The sequence below is a fragment of the Trachinotus anak genome, unplaced genomic scaffold (assembly GCF_046630095.1).
Source record: "Trachinotus anak isolate AG129_WGS33_773 ecotype Australia unplaced genomic scaffold, CSIRO_AGI_Tana_v1 ptg000001l, whole genome shotgun sequence".
Lineage (NCBI taxonomy): Eukaryota > Metazoa > Chordata > Actinopteri > Carangiformes > Carangidae > Trachinotus > Trachinotus anak.
Window position 1 is genome coordinate 4,267,425 of NW_027273852.1, and position 16,746 is coordinate 4,284,170.

General features: G+C 36.3%; 4 protein-coding genes across 4 annotated transcripts; all 4 read right to left on the reverse strand.

Annotated features, from left to right (window-relative positions):
* Window positions 1-50: 50 nt before the first annotated feature.
* On the reverse strand, window positions 51-2,487 carry LOC139621449 (olfactory receptor 6N1-like). Its single transcript, XM_071478393.1, has one exon. It carries the CDS (start codon window positions 2,083-2,085, stop codon window positions 1,132-1,134), a length of 954 nt encoding a protein of 317 aa, XP_071334494.1. The 5' UTR covers window positions 2,086-2,487; the 3' UTR covers window positions 51-1,131.
* Window positions 2,488-2,652: 165 nt separating this feature from the next.
* Window positions 2,653-4,335, reverse strand: LOC139622096 (olfactory receptor 6N1-like). Its single transcript, XM_071479590.1, has one exon. It carries the CDS (start codon window positions 4,258-4,260, stop codon window positions 3,307-3,309), a length of 954 nt encoding a protein of 317 aa, XP_071335691.1. The 5' UTR covers window positions 4,261-4,335; the 3' UTR covers window positions 2,653-3,306.
* Window positions 4,336-4,653: 318 nt separating this feature from the next.
* On the reverse strand, window positions 4,654-6,403 carry LOC139622783 (olfactory receptor 6N1-like). The gene has a single exon (XM_071480793.1). The coding sequence runs from the start codon at window positions 6,401-6,403 to the stop codon at window positions 5,456-5,458; it is 948 nt and encodes a 315-aa protein (XP_071336894.1). The 3' UTR covers window positions 4,654-5,455.
* Window positions 6,404-8,512: 2,109 nt separating this feature from the next.
* LOC139623415 (olfactory receptor 52D1-like) lies at window positions 8,513-9,661 on the reverse strand. The gene has a single exon (XM_071482022.1). It carries the CDS (start codon window positions 9,635-9,637, stop codon window positions 8,696-8,698), a length of 942 nt encoding a protein of 313 aa, XP_071338123.1. The 5' UTR covers window positions 9,638-9,661; the 3' UTR covers window positions 8,513-8,695.
* Window positions 9,662-16,746: the final 7,085 nt, after the last annotated feature.

Sequence of the window (16,746 nt, forward strand, 5' to 3'; positions counted from 1 at the left end):
AAAAGGTTAAAATGCTCATTGTAACAACGACCTAATGTTGTTGAGGTGCACAGAGCTTAATGGGGAATGTATGGCTGGATGTTGCAGACAAGGTCTTTTTTACTTCTGGTGTCTAATTGGCTGGCTCTTCAAAGGTAAACAAAGATGGAACCTGTTCCCGGTCCACTGGGCCTGTGTTCATTATACCTGATTACATAAACACAGAAAAATGGTGTAGTCGGGACAATCAGCTTTAACTTTCTGTTTATATTTTAAGGACTCAGGGGCCTTTGTTGAATATCATTAGATTTCCACAAACCAGTAAAAACATTATGTCATTAATATTATTAAGCATCAAAAATATCATTTTTAAACGCAGTCAATAAATATTGTTGGTGGTGGAGTTTTCTTGCTGTATAAATATTATCTTTGCAACTTTGCTCATTCCCACTACACAAAACTATTGAACATGTAGGCCTAACACCACTGGCCTGTCTTTAAACAACACAGTTTGGTTTCAAAATATAAGAATAGGCAACTATTTCTTACATTTATTGATATTATGATGAAAGTGATCATTGGACCAACTGCAACAATGGTAGTTTATCAATGAATTAATTGCTGTAATGTCTTGTAACTTTTACTGATACACTATTACTGAACAAATTTCGTGTCACTTATAGTGGCCTAAGGCAACACACACGGGCTCCTGAGTCACCAAAAGGCAGTTCTTGTACAAACAGCACTGTCCTTTATTGCCTTAGCTTTGATTGATGTTCAAATCTACCTTTTAAACACTATAATAACTCTCTGTCACTGAATCAAATGATAAATCCACTGCCTTTTACATCCTATTTGGATGTTAGAGCTGATTTTACAGATACAAACACAAAATGTGATAGCAAAAACCAAAACAACAAATAGAATAATGGATTCAAGAGTACCATTACCAATGAGTTGTGGAAAAGTAAAAACAAAAGTTAAAAGAAAATGCAATTCTAACATAGATCTTTTTCTGTGTGGGAACCCCATAGTTCTATCTTTGAGGTCATTAACATTACAAAAGCCTGAAAGAGAAAAGACAACAGGAGAATCCCACAAACTAAACAACCCTCTCTTTAGTCAAACTGTCAATATGAGTGGTTACATAAGTCAGTGCTTCAGTCTCATTTTAACCCTTTGACTTGCCATCATGAACAAATAGATCATTCTATTTCGAATTTTAGTCAGGATCAGCCCATAAATAACAGGGTTGAAAATAGGTGGGATGATGAGAAACTGTATGGCCATGAAGTTCCTCACACTTTGTAGCACAGATGCTGATCCATATCTTGAATACATGAGGTCAAAAAGCAGAGCAGCTGTAACATTAAGCAAACACAATAAATGTGGGACACATGTCTGGATAAACTTCTTCCTGCCTTCTCTTGATTTTAAAGCTGATTTTACCAACTGAATATATGAACACACAATGAAGAGAACATGCCCTATATAGAAGGATATAAAAATCAGTCCAATAATGTCATTTGCTGTTGTTGTGCTACAAGCAAGTTTAACAACTGACCAGTTCTCACAGTAGAGTTTCTGTATTCGGGAGCCACATAATTTCAGTCTGGATGTCAAAGATAAGACCACTACCTCACAGCAGAGAGGTACAAGCCATGACAAACTAACTAACACAGCAGTCCTTCGTGCAGACATAACAGAGTGATACTCCAGTGGTCGACATATGGCCACATATCTGTCATAAGCCATAAGAACTAAAACAGAGTAGTCAGTCAATGCATAAGAGTATATAACATAGATTTGCAAAAAACATCCTGTATATGATATTATATGAAAATCAGACAGAAGATCAGAAAAAAATTTAGGGTAAAAGCCTGCAGTCCCATAAAGTCCATTAATACACAAGTTACACAAACAAATATACATGGGTTCATGTAGGTTTTCATCCAAGATTATAGTTAAAATCAGAGACACATTTACCACCAAAATTAGACAGTAACATAGTAAAGTGAGAGAGAAAAGTGTGACTCTGTAGTTGACTGTTGCGTTGAAGCCAGACAGTGAAAACACAACTATACTAGATGTGTTACTCATATTCATATGACTTCAAAGCAAAAGTGTCAAAGTGATGAGATGTATTTAGCAGATAAGATCTCATGCATTGAAAAGGTTAAAATGCTCATTGTAACAACGACCTAATGTTGTTGAGGTGCACAGAGCTTAATGGGGAATGTATGGCTGGATGTTGCAGACAAGGTCTTTTTTATTTCTGGTGTCTAATTGGCTGGCTCTTCAAAGGTGAACAAAGATGGAACCTGTTCCCGGTCCACTGGGCCTGTGTTCATTATACCTGATTACATAAACACAGAAAAATGGTGTAGTCGGGACAATCAGCTTTAACTTTCTGTTTATATTTTAAGGACTCAGGGGCCTTTGTTGAATATCATTAGATTTCCACAAACCAGTAAAAACATTATGTCATTAATATTATTAAGCATCAAAAATATCATTTTTAAACGCAGTCAATAAATATTGTTGGTGGTGGAGTTTTCTTGCTGTATAAATATTAATATCTAATATCTAAAAAATATAATATCTTTGCAACTTTGCTCATTCCCACTACACAAAACTATTGAACATGTAGGCCTAACACCACTGGCCTGTCTTTAAACAACACAGTTTGGTTTCAAAATATAAGAATAGGCAACTATTTCTTACATTTATTGATATTATGATGAAAGTGATCATTGGACCAACTGCAACAATGGTAGTTTATCAATGAATTAATTGCTGTAATGTCTTGTAACTTTTACTGATACACTATTACTGAACAAATTTCGTGTCACTTATAGTGGCCTAAGGCAACACACACGGGCTCCTGAGTCACCAAAAGGCAGTTCTTGTACAAACAGCACTGTCCTTTATTGCCTTAGCTTTGATTGATGTTCAAATCTACCTTTTAAACACTATAATAACTCTCTGTCACTGAATCAAATGATAAATCCACTGCCTTTTACATCCTATTTGGATGTTAGAGCTGATTTTACAGATACAAACACAAAATGTGATAGCAAAAACCAAAACAACAAATAGAATAATGGATTCAAGAGTACCATTACCAATGAGTTGTGGAAAAGTAAAAACAAAAGTTAAAAGAAAATGCAATTCTAACATAGATCTTTTTCTGTGTGGGAACCCCATAGTTCTATCTTTGAGGTCATTAACATTACAAAAGCCTGAAAGAGAAAAGACAACAGGAGAATCCCACAAACTAAACAACCCTCTCTTTAGTCAAACTGTCAATATGAGTGGTTACATAAGTCAGTGCTTCAGTCTCATTTTAACCCTTTGACTTGCCATCATGAACAAATAGATCATTCTATTTCGAATTTTAGTCAGGATCAGCCCATAAATAACAGGGTTGAAAATAGGTGGGATGATGAGAAACTGTATGGCCATGAAGTTCCTCACACTTTGTAGCACAGATGCTGATCCATATCTTGAATACATGAGGTCAAAAAGCAGAGCAGCTGTAACATTAAGCAAACACAATAAATGTGGGACACATGTCTGGATAAACTTCTTCCTGCCTTCTCTTGATTTTAAAGCTGATTTTACCAACTGAATATATGAACACACAATGAAGAGAACATGCCCTATATAGAAGGATATAAAAATCAGTCCAATAATGTCATTTGCTGTTGTTGTGCTACAAGCAAGTTTAACAACTGACCAGTTCTCACAGTAGAGTTTCTGTATTCGGGAGCCACATAATTTCAGTCTGGATGTCAAAGATAAGACCACTACCTCACAGCAGAGAGGTACAAGCCATGACAAACTAACTAACACAGCAGTCCTTCGTGCAGACATAACAGAGTGATACTCCAGTGGTCGACATATGGCCACATATCTGTCATAAGCCATAAGAACTAAAACAGAGTAGTCAGTCAATGCATAAGAGTATATAACATAGATTTGCAAAAAACATCCTGTATATGATATTATATGAAAATCAGACAGAAGATCAGAAAAAAATTTAGGGTAAAAGCCTGCAGTCCCATAAAGTCCATTAATACACAAGTTACACAAACAAATATACATGGGTTCATGTAGGTTTTCATCCAAGATTATAGTTAAAATCAGAGACACATTTACCACCAAAATTAGACAGTAACATAGTAAAGTGAGAGAGAAAAGTGTGACTCTGTAGTTGACTGTTGCGTTGAAGCCAGACAGTGAAAACACAACTATACTAGATGTGTTACTCATATTCATATGACTTCAAAGCAAAAGTGTCAAAGTGATGAGATGTATTTAGCAGATAAGATCTCATGCATTGAAAAGGTTAAAATGCTCATTGTAACAACGACCTAATGTTGTTGAGGTGCACAGAGCTTAATGGGGAATGTATGGCTGGATGTTGCAGACAAGGTCTTTTTTACTTCTGGTGTCTAATTGGCTGGCTCTTCAAAGGTGAACAAAGATGGAACCTGTTCCCGGTCCACTGGGCCTGTGTTCATTATACCTGATTACATAAACACAGAAAAATGGTGTAGTCGGGACAATCAGCTTTAACTTTCTGTTTATATTTTAAGGACTCAGGGGCCTTTGTTGAATATCATTAGATTTCCACAAACCAGTAAAAACATTATGTCATTAATATTATTAAGAATCAAAAATATCATTTTTAAACGCAGTCAATAAATATTGTTGGTGGTGGAGTTTTCTTGCTGTATAAATATTATCTTTGCAACTTTGCTCATTCCCACTACACAAAACTATTGAACATGTAGGCCTAACACCACTGGCTTGTCTTTAAACGGCACAGGTCTGTTTCAAAATATAAGAATAGGCAACTATTTCTTACATTTATTGATATTATGATGAAAGTGATCATTGGACCAACTGCAACAATGGTAGTTTATCAATGAATTAATTGCTGTAATGTCTTGTAACTTTTACTGATACACTATTACTGAACAAATTTCGTGTCACTTATAGTGGCCTAAGGCAACACACACGGGCTCCTGAGTCACCAAAAGGCAGTTCTTGTACAAACAGCACTGTCCTTTATTGCCTTAGCTTTGATTGATGTTCAAATCTACCTTTTAAACACTATAATAACTCTCTGTCACTGAATCAAATTATAAATCCATTGCCTTTTACATCCTATTTGGATGTTAGAGCTGATTTTACAGATACAAACACAAAATGTGATAGCAAAAACCAAAACAACAAATAGAATAATGGATTCAAGAGTACCATTACCAATGAGTTGTGGAAAAGTAAAAACAAAAGTTAAAAGAAAATGCAATTCTAACATAGATCTTTTTCTGTGTGGGAACCCCATAGTTCTATCTTTGAGGTCATTAACATTACAAAAGCCTGAAAGAGAAAAGACAACAGGAGAATCCCACAAACTAAACAACCCTCTCTTTAGTCAAACTGTCAATATGAGTGGTTACATAAGTCAGTGCTTCAGTCTCATTTGAACCCTTTGACTTGCCATCATGAACAAATAAATCATTCTATTTCGAATTTTAGTCAGGATCAGCCCATAAATAACAGGGTTGAAAATAGGTGGGATGATGAGAAACTGTATGGCCATGAAGTTCCTCACACTTTGTAGCACAGATGCTGATCCATATCTTGAATACATGTGGTCAAAAAGCAGAGCAGCTGTAACATTAAGCAAACACAATAAATGTGGGACACATGTCTGGGTAAACTTCTTCCTGCCTTCTCTTGATTTTAAAGCTGATTTTACCAACTGAATATATGAACACACAATGAAGAGAACATGCCCTATATAGAAGGATATAAAAATCAGTCCAATAATGTCATTTGCTGTTGTTGTGCTACAAGCAAGTTTAACAACTGACCAGTTCTCACAGTAGAGTTTCTGTATTCGGGAGCCACATAATTTCAGTCTGGATGTCAAAGATAAGACCACTACCTCACAGCAGAGAGGTACAAGCCATGACAAACTAACTAACACAGCAGTCCTTCGTGCAGACATAACAGAGTGATACTCCAGTGGTCGACATATGGCCACATATCTGTCATAAGCCATAAGAACTAAAACAGAGTAGTCAACCAATGCATAAGAGTATATAACATAGATTTGCAAAAAACATCCTGTATATGATATTATATGAATATCAGACAGAAGATCAGAAAAAAATTTAGGGTAAAAGCCTGCAGTCCCATAAAGTCCATTAATACACAAGTTACACAAACAAATATACATGGGTTCATGTAGGTTTTCATCCAAGATTATAGTTAAAATCAGAGACACATTTACCACCAAAATTAGACAGTAACATAGTAAAGTGAGAGAGAAAAGTGTGACTCTGTAGTTGACTGTTGCGTTGAAGCCAGACAGTGAAAACACAACTATACTAGATGTGTTACTCATTTTTGAAGTATTCCCTCAAAGCAAAAGTGTCAAAGTGATGAAACCTGTTTAGCAGACAAGATGTAATGCATTGAAAATGTTAAAATGCTCATTGTTTGTTAGTATATGTCTAATTGCAGCTGTGTTGCACACAGCTGAAACATGCATTCAGATATAAGGGAAGATACCCCCCTTAAATGCATGTCTGATGGAGAGTTAAGGTGATGTCACGTCCAGCATGTTTGACCCAATCCAGTGTCTTAATAAGCATTTCAGAACTATAGTTCCCATGAAAATGCACCAGTGCAGCAGAGCGGGTACTTAAGTGATCTATTAATGTGATTTTTTCAACTTTTTAGTTGGAATTTAAATGTGAAAATGAAATGTAAATGAACACAATAACACAAACTACATTTGGATCTGATGGAAATGTCATGAGTTTTGCAGTCATTTGGTTATAAATCTAGTAATATTGGACAAAAAACTAAAATGTCACCCTCTTGCTGGTACTATAGCAAATGTCATAAACTTTTAATTTCTTAATGTTGTAGAAAATTATAGGATCACCAAAATAAATATGGGCATCATTTTGGACAGAGGATCACCAAAGTCATTAGAATGTAATTTATCGCTTCAGTAGTTGTGTGATATTTTAAATCTGAAGCACAAATATTAACCTCATGGTGGACCTTAAGGAAAATCAACCAATTAAAAATCACCAAAGTAATTTCAAGGCAACTGGGGCTGTCAAACAACAAGTTTTTTCTTAAGTGCGATTAATCACTGAATTTCAACAGTTAATCGTGATTAATTGCATATTTTATCACATGATTAAAATTCTATTATTTTGCACTTCAGAACGGTTTTCTTTTGCTTGACAACACATAACCATCAGTCTGTCTGAACCAGAAGCTAACGTTAGCATGTCTGACGTGCAATTATGAAGATGTCTGATAATTTATTTATCCATAGACGAGCTCTGGGTAAGTTATATTTTTATTTTCCAACTCATTCGATCTTCACCAACGATTTAAACACTTAAGGTCTCCAAACACGCCATTTGTCGTGTACACTTCTTTTGAATTTCTAAAGCTGGATCTTAGATGACTCCTTCTCTCTGTTCTTCATTCTTTCTGTATGTGCCATCAGCTGGCAGTTAAAAGTTGAAAATAAATGAATAAACTTTATTTTATATCAACAGTGGGTCAAACAACAACATACTACTACATATAATGTGAAAGGAATTTTGTATGTCATGATTATATGCAGTGAGTGTCTTTCAGCACCTCTGTCAGTTTTGCTCAAATGTCCTTGATGCCTTATATTTAGTCCTGCACCTCTGTCATATAGACGTCATTGTTCCAGTCAATAATTTTATCATAACACTGGGTCAGATAGCCATCTGCACAGTCTGGGAAAGGGCCCATTTGTTGCGACAGGAAATTATGATCCAGCTCTCTAGTCTCCCTTAGCCTCACAAGTTTAATAGCATCTTTCTGCTCAACTTTAGCGTTTTGGTTCTCTCTTGTCATTTCAAGGTCACAGCAGGCAGCTGTTCAGTGAAAATCTCTAATAAACCTACTGTTCACTACTTGGCTGGCACAAAGAGAGCACAGACTTAACAGAAGAAGATAACAGTAGCCAGATGTTACCAGGTATTAGCAGGTTTTTTACACAACATTTTCTACTAAAAAAAAAAATAAAATAAAAAAAAAATTGAATCAATCAATTACTCCTTTGGCCTCTAATTCATTACCACTGATATCTTTTTTTAATATGATAATTGTGAAAATCCTGTTAAATTATATGAATTGTTTTATTACTAAGAATAACAGTCAAATATAAGAAACACCTTTCAATAATACAAATCAACAGCATGACAAAATACAGCCTCCAAAATGGTCATGTTTAATTAACACATCTCTGAAACAGAATGAATGAAAAACTTAAAGTGTAATTGACTCAAAGTACATTATGTATCAATATTTGTGCTTCTTTGGTTGTTACAGTTAGTGTGCATGGAATTTGCATCAGCTGCCACATCTAATGACATTAACATGAGAGTTTTTGAGATGTTTTAAAGATTATGATGTGACAAATATCTGACAGCAGTTCAAGCCATCAATCATCAACAGGAAGCAGACATAGAAATAGGGCATTCATGTAGCTGTGTATACTCCTGTGCTTTGAAAGAAAGATCAGACCACATGTTTTACCATCAGTTTCTCATATTACAGTATGGGAACCCGATGCTTAACTCTTTCCTGTTTATAAAATAGAATGACTGACCTGAAAACAGATAGTCTTGATGTATCAGCCTAATCCTTTGACCCGTTTATTGTACGAACACAAACTTAAAAAACTGTTGCGAACTTGAGTCAGTTTGAGCCCATAAATAACAGGGTTGACAATAGGTGGGATCATGAGAAACTGTATGGCCATGAAATTCTTTAAACTCTGGGGCACAGACACTGATCCATATCTAGCGTACATGAGGTCAAAAAGCAGAGCAATTGTGACATTAAACAAACACAATAAATGCGGCACACATGTCTGCATAAACTTCCTCCTGCACTCTCTGGATTTTAAAGCTGATTTCACCAAATGCACATATGAACACACAATGAAAAGGTCATGGCCGAAATAGAAAAATATAATGATGAATCCAATAATGTTATTCATTCTTATTGAATTGCAGGAAAGTTTGAGGATTGCCCAGTTCTCACAGTAAAGTTTTTCTATATGAGAACCACATAATTTGAGTTTAGAGGTCATTATCATGACAATACCCTGGCAGAGCAAAGGAACAAGTCTGGAGAAACACACCAACAAAATAACCCTATGCTTAGTCATCACAGAGTGATACTCCAGTGGTTGACATATAGCCACATATCGGTCATAGGCCATTAAAGCCAGAATAGAAAAATCAGTTGCTACATAGGAGTATATAACAAAGACCTGCAACAGGCAACCAGTATAAGATATAACATAAGAGTTGGACAATAGATCAATCAGGAATTTGGGGTAAAAGGCTGCTGTCCCATAAAGACTATTAATGCACAGATTACACAGGAAAATGTACATGGGTTCATGAAGTTTTTCCTCCAATATGATAGTAACAATAAGAGCACTATTTATCAGCAAAATCACACAGTAACATAATAAAGTAAAAGAAAAAAGAGTAACTCTGTGCTTTGCTGTTGTGTCATTCAATCCTGATAAGGAAAATGCACTTAAAATTGTTGCATTGACCATTGTTTCCCTATTTGTCAGAACACTCGCTATTTTATCCCTGTCTTGTCCTTGGTTATCGTTTTCTCAGTTGGCGATATGAGAAGAGCAGTATATTGATATAATGAAACATGATGGTTGGAGTAATTCACAAATGGTCCTGCGAACAATGCAAGTTCTTTTACAGTTTGCTGAGCACTGACAAACTCCAATCAGCTATCAGCTATGAGCATGTGACATATGTTTAGTCATATGCTCATAGTTGCCCCCACCCAATCCTAACCCAACAAAATTTCTGGATAAACAGGGATGTAATCTGAAAATACTGTGAATGGCGGTGGCATATAAACACAAGGCAAGTAATTCTGTTTTTTTATGTTAATATTGATAAAGCAGTACTATTCATTATTGTTTTTCATGGTCTCAGTAGGCCTTTTCACTAATCCATTCATGGCCATTGCTAATACAGTAGATCCCAATCTTGGCATCAAGACTGTATGCACTTTGAATGTCCACCAGCGTCCATGTACACTAAGTCTACAGCGCAGTGTGCACATCACTTCGATATCTTTGCCACTTTAATTGGTTGCGGCAACCCCACACAAACCACTCCAAATCACACTCTTATTCATCTTTTATTTGTTTGTTTCTCTTCTGTCATACAGCCTTCAACCAGCGGACATGTAAATTTAACGATATACCGAATGAATACAGTTTCATTGGGATTAGGACAAAGTGAAGCAGAGCAAAGATTCATGTGTTATTCTCTTTCATCCACAACAGCTACTACGCTGCCTGAAAAGGCCCTTTACAGTTTTTGATTTGCCAAAAAACATGCACACCACCACATGACCACACCCCGCTACTAACAACTTCCAATTCACCAGCACACCACTGCAGGGCAGATAATTGTAACTACATGATTGTTTGAATTCTTGTCAGTAAAGTCAGCAGGGCCCAAGGGTGTCCAGCCAAATCTGGGGGAGATGGGCAGTGGTCCAGTGTAGTGGACAAACAGGTATTGTGTGACATCTTTAAGACAATCAAAAGAGGAGTTTGAGAAATCCAGCTACCATAGTGTTTCCGAGGAGCCCCTACTGGATAGGAATGATCACCTAGACAAGGCTTAAGATGTAAAGGCCTGGAAAGAAAGGATTTTGGAGGGTGGTAAATACAATCCATGAAAATCACTTCAATTTTGATTAAGTATATTAGCCAGCAAGTGAAGTGTAATGGTTAAATTCTACATATGCTACCTATTTGTTAACAATAACAACTGCAACCTAAAAAAATATAATTCACCCCAAAATATTATGTGTGTCATTGTTCAGGGGTCAGGCCAGGGTCATTAGTTTCTGGACTGGGGACTGTCTGAGCTGCTTGTAAGATTTTTGTTTAAAGTGTTGCTGTGTATCATATCATGAATGAAGGCATTCATTTATTTAATGGTAAGATCTGTCACAAGATCTGTAGTCGGCGTGTTTCTGTGTTAGACCAGGAATTTGTGTTTGTAGCCTTCTCTGTGAACTGACAGCCTGTCATTGTTAATTAACCTCTTAACTTCAGATGTACACATCTACACAATGTATACACACATTGGAGTTGTGCGCATAATGTAATTTTGTAGTACTGTTAACAGTCTGACAGACCGCCCATGGTTGTGGCATAGTTGGGCCCTCCTGTCATACTGTTAAGAGGTTAAAGTCGGCCAAGTTAGCTTTTTTTGGCCACTGGCCTAATGCGAGGAAAAATCTACGTTGGGGAATGAAATAAAGTAGGTCAGCTGCCATTAGTCAGTTTGCACTGCGAATTAAGAAACACTGAAGGGTGATGTGCATGACGGAAATGAACCAAGGGCAAGCTTTTAGCTTATCATTAGCCTGTGTGACGGCCACACTTGCAGCCACACAGTAAAAGTCGGTAACCCCATGCACTGACATCTCTTCAGTTATTTTAGGTTTTCTTTACACTTTACACCTATATTTCACATACATGTAAACACATAAAGAAGGACACATAGTTCTTTATTTCATGACATACTTATGGTTTATTTCATATTTTATTATTTTAATTTTCTCTACATTTAACATTTGTGTTTATTCATATAAGTTGCCTTAAGATATGTTTATTCTTCTTTGTGTTTTGCCGGTGCTCGGGGTTTCCTTACCTCTGCTGCCTGGGTCATCTGGCTGGGGTCGAGCAAAGGATGCTCCTGAGGAAGCTGGAGACTTTTATAGGGGATGTGTTAATTAGGACTGAACTAAGTATCTGTCATTATTTTTTGATTATTTACTTATTTCAACCTTAGTTTGATAGTAGGGTATTTCTTTTTGTTGTGCAGGATTATTAGATATTGTTTTAAGCTTGAAACCAACTGTCTTGTTTGTTTATTTGTTATTTAAATTGTTAGTTTTTATGTTATCCACCTGTGTGTCTTAGCTGGTCTGATCAGCCAGTATATATGTTCCCTTGTGTTCTTTGTCTGTAGGTCAGTTGAGTTAGGTTGAGCTTGGCTGTAGGTTATTTTGCCTCAGTTAGTTTATTACTTTGACCTCTTTTATGGGCCCAGACTGTTTTGGTTCATGTAATTTGAAGTTTGTTAATTTGGAGTAAATAAACCCTATTTTTGAAAAGAACCTGAACCTGTGACTCCTCATTGCCTTACAACTCGGTCCCTCACAGCCTGCCTGTCAGACATTAAGTTAACACAGTTAATTCACAGATCCCATGAATGGATAGACAACAAACATGAGATTGTAAGGTGAAACTCCCCCATTATGGACTCTATGCACTGTCACAATGGCTTTTGTGTGTCAAAGTTCACCAAAGCTGAGCTCTCATAAATCTTAATAATATTTTGCCTCCTCTGTATCCAGTGATTGTGTCAACTTCATTAAAATGAATGTTTGGTTGTTTGTTTTTTTTACTATTTTGTACTTTTACTGTTTACTGCTGGTATGATAGAACCAAAATATAAATTTTGGTTGTTTCATCATCAGTACTGATCAAGGATTTAATAAGTGTTGTGACTGCACCTCCGCTGACTCTCTAAGCTGATTGAGCACAGATGCAGTGCTGCTCACACTGAAAACATGATTTCTTTCACACAAAAACGAAATTTAAACTTTTTTTTCTTCCTCTTAGATCAGGTTACTGTTTTACTAATACTTGGTATATTTTTGACTAGCCAAAAGCCAAACTCCTGGGGCCTTTATTTCAACAAAGCTGATTCTCATTGGGCAAACACTTTGTTTTGGCCTGCCTTTTTTATTTTATGAAGTGTTTTGAACATACCAGATATCCAATGCTAAATTGTTAACCTCCACATGAAACATTTTTGTGGGCCTTTGTGATCCAGTATCTAACATCAGTGACCTTCTCTCAGTGGAAAGGGAGTTTGCACAATTACATCTGCATGGAGACCACTGGTCTCAGAGCATAACATCAACAATAAATTGATGTCCTGGGGATACAAAGATATAGTGGACTAATGACCCTGAGGCTTAATCATCATGTTTACTCAGTATTTCTGTGTCTCTGTAACGTTGCATCATGATAGATGAGAGTTACATCAGCTAACCTTTATTATCTCATCAATAACATGGAAATCTCATGTGTATGGACTGAACACATCAGAGCGTCTCACAGGAAATGTGTTGGTTGATGCCCCTCCGTGTCTCCGGCCACTGGTTAGCCAAGTTAAACTTTCACGAATGTGTTTGTGTGTCACATAAACACAATAAAGGATTACAGTGTAACCTGTATGCATCATGTTATTATTTACACTTTAGCATCTAGTAATTGTGTTATTTAAGTCAAGTTTTTCAGACTATATCTATGTATGTAATTTGTCCATGACTAAATCCAAACAATGAAGCCAAATAGTCACTATCATACTTTATAGTACTTTTTTGTTTCTACATCTTGCATTGGAATGGCATTGGGTTGGAGGGAACTAAGTACATTTTCTTACGTACTGTATTTAAGCACCTCACTAGTTATATGGTTATTATATCAGTTATTATATCAGTCAGGTGTACTCAGCCTGTGAAAGCAGTTGTATATTGTCATCCATGGTTATGAAGGGAGCTCTCCAAAATGTGAGAAAATAACCCTGTCATGACATCAGGGTACATGGGCTTGGGGTGTTACAAACTGGGGGCAATTACCAGGCAAAAGACAGTGAGCATATTGTGTTATGGGAAATCAAGATTAAGTGTTTTGGAGCTTAACCCATTATAGAGACTAAAAGTCAGAATGTCTCTGCTGCTTTCATTTGGCAATTGACTTTTTAATCCATCTCTCATTATTTTTTGGGAAATCAATACAAGTTCAATAAGTGCTACAAGCACAAGATACTTCGATCTTAGTTTTGTCACTTTGGCCACCATTCCAGTTCATATTAATACAATTCTATTTTCCAAATTGACTGATGAGATCTGAGATTGTGTCAACACTAAAAATCCTTTGCTTAACTTACAAGGTATCATGATGTGATTGGCCCTACATGAGGTGTACAGTTTTGTTAAAGTAATGTAACACATTGTTCCTTGTAGTAGGCCAATGATTTACAGTACATACAACATATACTATACTGTGGCTCAAAAGTGCAGAATACAAAAGGCTGGGTAATAAGGCCTGGCTCATAGTCATTTCTCCAATTCTTCCTAAGAGTATCATTTTGAGGTTGAAGTTGGAGGTCAGTGCAGGCCACTAAAAACTGACTAAAACATTTATTTTGGGACCTCGCTAATAGGTATACAGGTATATAGGTATATGTTTCTTGCATTTCTTTTTGTCTCTGTTTTGTTTCTTTGTTTGATGCCATTTTGTTTTATTTATAACTTCTATTGCCTTCTCTTGAGGAAACTCTGCATACTCAAAAATAGGCTAATGGATAAAACCAAACTTCACCACAAGGACACTCATAATGTAACCAATATATAAAAATGTAATGTTTGAAAGGATAGTTTTTCAGCTCATATTAGTTGGACCCACTAGCGCATCCAACCCACCTCTTTGTATTGTCAGAGTAACAGATCAGAGTAATCCTCTGATAATTCTCTTCTCAACTATTAACAATCTCATCAGAGTCGGAAACACCACATCAGACTTCAGACGTAGGATGAAATGCTAATGAAGAAATAATTTGGTAACTTGATATTGTTATACTAGTGCTAATAATCTCCACAGGGTACCTTCAAAATGCTTACTATTATCATTATAGTATGTCTATTGCAATGCTTTCTCACCACAAGTACATTTCAATCCACACAAATACTGACACACTGAGGCCTACAATCACAGAGTAGCGGTCAGAAAGTAGATTAATTTACTTGTACAAATAAAGAAATAGAACAGAAATGACAGTCATGACAAAGCAGCACCCAGAATATTGTACTGAAACAGATCCATAGCCAACATGTTCATAGGTGTAGTTCAGCTTTCCTCAAAAGAATAGATCAATGACAACCACAATGATATATGCGAGAATCAAAATCACTAAGCATGTTTTTATAAAGGTCTGAAGGTTTGATCATAGATCTTAATTTTCCAAAAAACACTGAATGGCCTTCTGCCTTGATAATCTGAAACACGGCATTTCACCTGTGATATCTGTGAATCTAAAAATGTTGTGATGACAAAATATTCTCACTAGTGTCGTGACAAAGTGCTTTCAATAGGATAGTACCATACACCACACTATTGCACTTAAGAGCATCTGTTTAAAAGGGAGAGACTGTAACCCCCAAACACACACACACACACACACACAGAACAAAAAAAGAGTTTGACAAAATAAGTGTAACAGATTGAATAATTTATAGTTCATATGATCTAATATAAAGTCAGAGAGGGCCAGTTGATAGCAGCTTAACAGGCCAGTATTTCGACTTGTGGCCACCAGAGGTCAATTTTTCTCCATTGTATTGTTACGCAGCTGCCATGTGAGTCTAGAACTGCTAATGCAGTGATGCAGTGATCACAACTTCAACTTTAACTTTTAAGGATTTCTGCTTCTTTTCACATAGCAGCTGCAAAGGAAGCACACTGACAGATTTCTCCTGTAAATCTTCTTTCTAATCATGTTCCTAATGGAAAGAAATGTATTTATACCGTCAGTTCATTCACTGTGTGAAAATAAGCAGAGGGACAAGACTTTTAGTTCTGTAAAAACCCTCATGCAAAAAGACACACTGGGTTCAGAGTTAATATTACAGCTGGTGTGATGTGTATATTTTATTTTCACTGTTTGTCACCACTAACTGATTACAGCTGTGAACTTTGCATTTGATGTACTGCATTAAAAAGCATTTGTCGTTTTTGCTGTCTTAAATGAGGAGTTGTATTGTTGACCTGCATCACTTTCCTCTTATATAAACACCATTATGTGAACCAATTGATTCTAACCATATATTCAAATCATGGAGAAATCTGTAATATAAAGTAAATGTAAAAGAAAAGTTGAGATTATCTAATAATGTGCAGCATGTAGTTGCTGCAGCACATGGAGGTCAGTCTCACAAACATTTACTTTAAAAAAAAAAAATCACATTTGTCTAAATGCAGAGTGTTGCAGTCATGAGCTTCCAACACGTTGCTTGCTGGATTAGTTGAGAAACAGCTGGAGAGTGATTGTCACTGCAGTACTTAATTACAACAGCAGGTGGTGAAGTAGCATTTTAATTAAACAAAACTGTGAAAGCTATGTATCTGTATGGTCCATAGGGAGTGGTGTATTAGCACTGGCAATTAGCATAACTAATTAGTTTTAACAAGGTGCAGTTTTTTTAACCAAATAGAAACACTGTACTTATTTTTACAGTGTATATTTTTCAAAGAGGTGGTGCTATCTCATCAGATTGGTACATCAGTGCTGTTCTGCTTCTGTAAAATTTAAGCGGGAAAGATTGTTAAAAGTCCTTTGCTCCCTCTGGTCGGCATCACCAGAGATTTCTCCTCATTTCCATTTGTGTACTTGTGTCTGTCTGTAGAGGACGCTGCAGTCTCACAAACTAATTCAGTATGTTCAGACATTACAGCGGTATTCAAACATCAAGGGCTGTTGTCACAAAGTTGCCTTGCTCCGAGAGCAAGGCAGTTTTGGGGAACGACACAGACAGAGTGACCGA

Coding starts and splice junctions, on each gene's coding strand:
- LOC139622096 (XM_071479590.1), bottom strand. CDS start 4,260: ATGAATATGAGTAACACATCTAGTATAGTTGTGTTTTCACTGTCTGGC.
- LOC139621449 (XM_071478393.1), bottom strand. CDS start 2,085: ATGAATATGAGTAACACATCTAGTATAGTTGTGTTTTCACTGTCTGGC.
- LOC139622783 (XM_071480793.1), bottom strand. CDS start 6,403: ATGAGTAACACATCTAGTATAGTTGTGTTTTCACTGTCTGGCTTCAAC.
- LOC139623415 (XM_071482022.1), bottom strand. CDS start 9,637: ATGGTCAATGCAACAATTTTAAGTGCATTTTCCTTATCAGGATTGAAT.